Source organism: Pteropus alecto, unplaced genomic scaffold (genome assembly GCF_000325575.1).
Source record: "Pteropus alecto unplaced genomic scaffold, ASM32557v1 scaffold213, whole genome shotgun sequence".
Lineage (NCBI taxonomy): Eukaryota > Metazoa > Chordata > Mammalia > Chiroptera > Pteropodidae > Pteropus > Pteropus alecto.
Window position 1 is genome coordinate 5598656 of NW_006434829.1, and position 7870 is coordinate 5606525.

A 7870-nucleotide genomic window follows, 5' to 3' on the forward strand; every position below is an offset into this window, starting at 1 on the left:
GGTGACAAAGCCTGCGGATATAAGGTTAGCTTCCATCAAATCTACTACTCTGAGAGTCGACCAGTCAATTCTCACAGGTAAGTATTGGAAGGTCATTGGATTTCTGAAGCCTCTCTCAGATCCCATGCTAATTGAGTCACCTCTTGACCCACTGCCCCTTTATAGTATCTCATTTAAACCTCTCCAAGATATTTATTTCTTAATGCCTTATTAGTTTGACTTTTTGCCAGTATATGGAGTTTAAAGGAATGATTTGATACTAACGGCTTTCATCTCATTAAAAGCCTCTGTCTTTTAATTTTATCAAAAATTAGTTTTAACTAAACACCATTATGTTTTTACTTTTTAAAAAACATTACAAATTCTTTCGTTAGCAGAGATAATGATCTTACGGTCGAAGTGTTGTCTGTTTTGTGGAAAGTGAATTACTTATTTAGTCTTATTTTTCTAGGCAGGAAGAAAAGGCTCCAGAGCTGTGATTTTTTTGTTGTTGTTGTTGGATGAAAGCTAATCTTACATTTAACATACTTTGCAACAATCAGATATACAGTTAATAAAAGTTAACACTCCCAAAATGTGAACGTTTTACAACCTAAAGTTTGCACACTTAGATTTGATATTGTTTGGGACATTTTCCCATTTTTGTTTAATAAGGGCACAGACTAGGGTGGAGGGTTCATATTAACGGGAAGTAAGGTGGTCAGAAGATTAACTTAAACACAATGCTAATCTGAATTAAATAGAGAGTAAATACAGAATACAAAGATTATCAAGATTTATCTGATTATCAGTTTTAAAAAGCAACTGATGTCATAGAGGTGGTGATGTAAGTAACCTGGGTTCCGTATTTTTTTTTGTTTTCTTTATGAAAAGCTTATCTACTAAAACTCATTAGCAGCAATAAGCTGGAAGCTGATTAAGCCATAAGATGATGGGGGATTAATCAGGTTATATGTATGAAATTCTCATAATGTGTCTCCAGAAATAATTACCATTTAAAACTTTTGATAGAGTTCTTATCAGCTTTTTTGTTAACTAATTATATTGTAGTTTTAGGCTAGATTGAAGAACCAGATTGTTTTTGTCAAATGTCAATTGCTACCTGACATTTGAATTAACAATTCGGAGCCATTTTCACATTACTCAGACTGACACTGACTGTGTATTTCATAAAGTCGAAACCAAATTCAACAAGACATTGTAAAAGTTCTGAGAAGTAGTCCTTTGTACCTTGTGCTTGTTTGAGTGCTACTGCTGATTGCTGTTTTTCAGTTTTGTTTCATTGAAATAAAATGGTCTAGTTGGCACATGCAGATATTTCTAAAATAATGTTTTCATTTCTCATCTTTGACATTGTTAAAAACAGGCTTCCCAAGTGTATGATTCTCATTATTCATACAATGTATCAGTCCACCAAAAGTAAATATACTTTTACCTCTTCTAAAGTTTTGGAGTGTGTTAATATATGCGTATACAACAAATAGAGATAGAGATAGAGATAGATAGAGATAGATATAGATATAAATGTGTATATATATAGGTGTGTATTTACAGTGTTAGAGTATAAAATGGTAAGCTGAAAATTAACTAAATTTGAATATTTACTCCAGAAAATAAAGGTAATTGGCTGGGATTTTACTTCAAATTTAAGTTCTTTTATTTTGAAATTGTATTGATTTTAATCCTGACATTGCTCTGAAATTAGTTTCTGTTATTAAATTTTACTAGTTTACCTCCTTTAATGAGCTGGGCCTTCTATTCCTTTTCCTTAGAGTGACAGTGGCATGAGTGGATGAGGGTTCCCAGATTCTAGATGTGGATTGCACAGGTCTAATGATCCCTTCTGTCTCACACCCTGCTTAGGTGAATCTGTCTCTGTCATCAAGCACACTGACCCTGTGCCTGACCCACGGGCTGTCAACCAAGACAAGAAGAACATGCTCTTTTCTGTAAGTACTTTATCAAATGTTTTTTTTTATTTGGAGACATTCTCAGAGTTTCAGTTCTGCAAATGGTTTGTTTGGTTTTTTTTTCACTGCTTACCTTCAATGGTGAGACTTTAGAAAGTGTTAGCTATTACTCCGCAGGACAGTCATACTCTTTGTAGTCAGTCTCAGCTGTCAGAAATCATCAGGAACATATAATGGTGGAATATGTGACCTAGATGCCTTTTGTTTTACTTGACAAGTTTTCAAGGATTAAAATGAAAAGATCAGATCAAACATCTTCGAACTCTTTATCTGTAAACATAGTAGAAAAGTAGATTTATTTGGAAAAGACTTAGCCTATAAAGGATGTTTTCAAAATGATGTAGATGATACCTGTGTAGGTTCACAATAAGGTATGTGTTTAAAGAGAAATCAGATGTGGCAAACCATTAATATAATTGGTGAGTCTGGGTGAAATCAAATGGATGTTCATTATACTACTTCAATTTTTCTGTTAATTTTTTTTTGAAATAAAAAGTTGGAAAGCTTATAGACTTTGTTCGTTCAGTGTATGTGCTGCTGAAGCGAGCACGACTTTGCTTGTTCAGAAATTTAAAATGATATTTTAAGTGGTGGGCTTTTGTGGGTTGGTATGGGAGCCTAACCACCCATAGTAAGTAAAGTACAATAGAGTTACAATGAAAATAACAGAGCCATATCATTCCAACACTAGAAATTAATGTGGGGTGGGGAGAGAACTCTCATACCTGAATTCATTGGTTTCAGAATGCCAATGCTTGAGTAGAGGTCCTCAAGGTAGCCCATGGTGCTGCTGGTTGCCCTTATTACAGTTGATAAAAGTAGAGGAGGTTGGGTTAGAGCCAGAGGTGGAGAATGCTTAGGGTTAAGGTCTATATGGAGTTTGAAAAAATTGAGAACACAGCAGGATTAGAGCACTGTTCCAGCCCAAAGGTAGTCTGCAAGCCAGGCTCAGTGTTACGAATGGAGATCCCAGGTGGGTCAGTGTAGAATTGCTCTGGGGAGAGTCGGTACCACGTGGAATGAGAATCAAGGAGGTACCACACTGCCTGCATGAGCTCTTACTCACTATCAGAGTTGGGTGACTGGCTCTCTAGTGCAGATCCACACGAGTCCAAGTTTACTAGTCAGTATTTGAGTTGGGTATGGTATTAATCTTCTAACCAGTTCTCTGTTTCTGTCCTAGGGTACAAACATTGCTGCTGGCAAAGCCATGGGAGTGGTGGTGGCAACTGGAGTTAACACTGAAATTGGCAAGATCCGGGATGAAATGGTGGCGACGGAACAGGAGAGAACCCCACTCCAGCAGAAACTGGATGAGTTTGGGGAACAGCTTTCCAAAGTCATCTCCCTTATCTGCATTGCAGTCTGGATCATAAACATTGGGCACTTCAATGACCCAGTTCATGGAGGCTCCTGGATCAGAGGTGCTATTTACTACTTTAAAATTGCAGTGGCCCTGGCTGTAGCAGCCATTCCCGAAGGTCTGCCTGCTGTCATCACCACCTGCCTGGCTCTTGGAACTCGCAGAATGGCAAAGAAAAATGCCATTGTCCGAAGCCTCCCTTCTGTGGAAACCCTTGGTTGTACTTCTGTTATCTGCTCAGACAAGACTGGTACACTTACAACAAACCAGATGTCAGTCTGCAGGGTAAGTGGGAGTGATTTAAGAATCTTTCCTCTTGATCGTTTATTCATCCTAAGAATATGTCTTCATGCCATCAAAAGCTTCGATTTATAATTCGACACCTTTATATGTGCCTTAAACAGATTGGGTTGCATATGTAGCCTGAGCCCAAGATAATTTCTGATACTTCAGAGGAATTAATCATTTAAATCCTAAAACTATTTCATGAAATAAAAAGATATCTATATCACTGATAAACTTGTATTGGGGAAGTAACTGTGGGATGTCTGTAAATGTTAGGTGACTATGCCCCTTTAGTTCCCTGCTCTTGTCTTCTAAGTGTCTGTATGTTAACAGACAAGCTCAAAGGAGGAGAGTTCTGTAAAGCAGCTATTTACATACCTACTTACCCAAAATTCTGATTGATGTTTCCATAACACATTGAGACAGGCTTTCTTCTTGAAAAGTAAATAATTGCCTTTAACTTTGTTCTGTGTGTTCATCTTTTCCTTTCTTAGATTGTTTTGACAATCACTTGGTAAAATACACTGTTCAAACCTGCCCTTAGAAAAATAAGAACTAAAGAAATATAATAATATAAAGAAATACATTAAGTTCTTTTATATAATTCAATTCCCCTAAGTTTTATTTAAACAATTTTCTAGAAGTCAAAGTATAATTTTCCAAAAAGGTATACCATTCATAGAAATATTTAGTTGACACATGTTAGAGATCTGTTTGGCTCATTAGTTAATGAGGGAATCATTAAGATGGTCAAACTGATTACAAGAGCATTTCCTCAAATGCTCAAGATTAGAATAGAACTGCTGTATGTTATAAAAACTGGTTAATATCCTATAGGGCAGTAAAATTTCTAGGTTATCTTTCCTATAGGCCACAAACCCACAACTTCACATAACATGAGCCCTTAATAATAAATATAATAGTTTTTTTCCTAGAACACTAAGTCTTTGGGCCTGTTACTGCTTCTGAAGGACATGTGGTCATCCTCTTGGTCTTATCTCTGGTTTTGAATAATGTTTTTTAGCATTGGAAATTGGTTTTGTCTTAATACAGTTAAACCCTTTGAATCTTTATCCTGCCAAATTTAAATTCTTGATGATTTTTATATACACATACACTCAACTCTTCTTGTAGTCCTAACCCAGACTTAGAATGCATGGACAGGTGTTTAAAACAGGTTGGGGTGTTCTGTCTCTCATGTTGGTAAGCTTCTGGTTTGTCTTGGGTTCCTTTAGTAGATTCAGAGTTTAACTGAGCTACCTACATTCTCATTGTTTGGAACCAGTAAAGGTTGTACGAATCTGCTAAAAGCTAGGTGTAGGCTAAAAGCTAATTATTTGGGGGAGAGAAAGGGAATTTCATGTTACCTGTTCAGTTTTCCCTAGGAAATTATTTAAACTTAGCCCAAAAGCTTTCATTCCTTGGAATAAACCTTTATATCCATGAAAGTAAGCAATGTGTGAAATTGTAACCTTTAAAATTTTTTTTAATTTCAAAGTCTTAGTAGCAAATCAGATTTCAAACTCAATAGAGTCCATAATAAAATGTTTTGTTCTTATATTTTCCCTTAAATGGTTTTATTTAAAATGTTTTCTTCTATTAAAGAAACAACTTGCCTCTTCTGTTCTTGGTGACAGAAAGCTGATGCTAATCAGTATTCTATAGGAGGTTTCTTGCAGGGGATTGCATAACTGCCCTTGACTTAAGGATGCTTTCATCATGCAGTTCCTAAATGGTTTACTGGCTCCCAATCCCAAGTGCCAAAGTGCATTCAGATTTACTTAATGTGGATTAAAATTCTGAATGTCTTAGAATATTTTGGACTCTGGCATAGACCCAGAGAGTTTCACTTTTTGTAAACAATATCATTAAAGAAAAGGCATGGTGTGTAGTAACAATCCTGGAAACTTGCTTTGATATTGCTTGTTGCAGTTAAATTTTCACATGTAACTTTATTCGAATCATGGATAATCCTGCTTATTAGGTTAGAAGGCTAAGGCTCTGAGCTGTGACATGTCTGAAGGTCACAGAACTTTTAATACAAAAATAAATTTGGATTTTCTTATAGGAAAGTTTAATAGTTAAACCTTGGTCTTCTCTTTTCTACTCTATAATTGTGTGACCTTGAGCATATCCTTTAACCTCTCTGGTCCTTTGTTTCCTCTTCTGTAAAATGTTAAAGCATCTTTGGAAAGAGCTTTTTGACAAGCTTCCTTTTTTAGGTGTTGTATCTGTTAGAAAAAAACTGTTGGAGTCAGTGATCTTGCTGCATGTGACCTTGGACATGAATCTTTTCCTCATTTGACACACTGATGTTTTAAATCCCTTTATGTATTTTGATTTTTTAAAGAAAAACCATTTCGTAGTTACTCATAGTCTTAGGTCAGTTCCACAGTTGATCTAAGTTCTGAGTATACTTTTGAAATGCAGCTTTGGAATTTAGAAGTATGTGCTGTATAACAAGCAAATCTTGTGAGGCTATTTTAAAATAAAGATAGCTGATTTTCTTTTATTGGATATGAGTTGGGATGCTCTGAAAAGATGTTTTAAATATTAACATGGTTCTCTTTTATTTGAGTTTAACATTTAAAAATTCCTTATTGAAGAACGGTTTGATCATATTCTTAATTGCTCATATTTCATAGAGATTTTGGCATGATATAAAGTATGGTTTGAAGTAGCGCTGTGTGTGTGTGTGTGTGTGTGTGTGTGTGTGTGTGTGTGTGTGAAGAGAAGGTCTTGACAGTTTCAATTTGCAATGAAAACCCAAATCTAAAATCTTAGTCTTCCAATCTGGGCTCCTGAATTATAATTGGAAAGCAAACCAAGAAAACCTCATCTTTAAGAAACTAGCTCACGTCACCTTATTCTATAAAATTAAGAATTCTTCCTTAAGCATGCTTCATCGGTATTGTCTTGGTAATATCAGATTCAGCTCTGCAGGATCCTTAACTGTACACATGTAGTTGTGCCACTTCATAGAAAATGAGCTATTGCCACAATAAAAATAAGTGGGAAGGAGCAGAGAAGCAATTTATCTTTACTCAGGGAATGTTGATGCAACTCTGAAATGTGAGTTTATTCTTCACAGACTCTTGGCTCCAAAGGCAGGACTGCCTAATAACCACCTTCTCAGCCAGCCATTTGAAATTTGGAATTTGGAGCATTCTAGAGTACTGCTGACCCATAGTCCACATACTCGGGTTTCATGTGGGTTGTCGTCTGTGTCTTTGGTACCACTGCTGCTTACTGTTTATTCAGCACCCCAGTGGTGTCGGTCCTCAGATTGTTAGGTGGATGGAGGAGGCAGTCTCGAATAGCCTCTCGTTGGAATAAAGGGCAATACTTCTCATGCTGAGCTTCAATTAATAAGTTTCATTAAAATTGTTTTCTTAAATAAGGAAGACTTTTTGTCTTAGCAGAGGTTGTTTTTCTAGTATACTTTTATACCTTTGAAACACTTACACTTTTCTTTCCCCATAGATGTTCATTTTGGACAAAGTTGAAGGTGACACTTGTTCCCTTAATGAATTTACTATAACTGGATCAACGTATGCACCTGTTGGAGAAGTGTGAGTGAACTCTTTCTATCATTTAAAGGATCATTGTGACAGTTTGGTACTTGTATAGATTTTCAGTGTGCCTAAAAAAGTTAAAACAGCTTTCTGAATGTGGCTCATGGCATAAGTTACTACAGTAGTAGCTTCCTATTTGAAGCCTAAATTTTTAAGTGGGGTTTCTGTTTGTTCTTTATTGATAGCAGTGGTGGAGGAATTTCATGAACTAAGAATTTCTGGTCTTTACCAATTGATTCCTAATGTCAGAGACACATCCAACAGCAGATTTCTAAGATCCATCACTCAAATTCTTTTGCCAGTTTGTTGTTCACAGAATTCTATTTATATTATTAAATAAATAAATAATCAGTAGAGATGACCACACTGTGCTCTTAAGAGTGTTTTTTGTTTGACAGGCATAAAGATGATAAACCAGTGAAATGTCATCAGTACGATGGTCTTGTAGAATTGGCAACGATTTGTGCTCTTTGTAATGACTCTGCTTTGGATTACAATGAGGTAAGGCTCCTTATAAATGAGAAACTAGACCTGACTGTTCCTAGTTTGAGGGTGAGGTGGGTGAATGAAAATCTAGCCTGCCTTCCTCCTTTTTGAAAGTAAAGTTTCCTGATTTTATTTCCCCTTTCCATTCAAGAGCCTATCTCTGAGTCAGCAGGACCTAGCAAAAGAATGCC

General features: G+C 36.1%; 1 protein-coding gene across 1 annotated transcript in view; it reads left to right on the plus strand.

Annotated features, from left to right (window-relative positions):
* The window catches only part of ATP2A2 (ATPase sarcoplasmic/endoplasmic reticulum Ca2+ transporting 2), a 46987-nt gene that overhangs the window by 25243 nt on the left and 13874 nt on the right, over window positions 1–7870 (plus strand). Inside the window, exons 7-11 of the mRNA XM_006910020.2 lie at window positions 11–77; window positions 1864–1949; window positions 3154–3618; window positions 7102–7190; window positions 7592–7694. Coding sequence (XP_006910082.1) covers window positions 11–77; window positions 1864–1949; window positions 3154–3618; window positions 7102–7190; window positions 7592–7694 — 810 coding nt within the window. The remainder of the gene's footprint in view (window positions 1–10; window positions 78–1863; window positions 1950–3153; window positions 3619–7101; window positions 7191–7591; window positions 7695–7870) is intronic.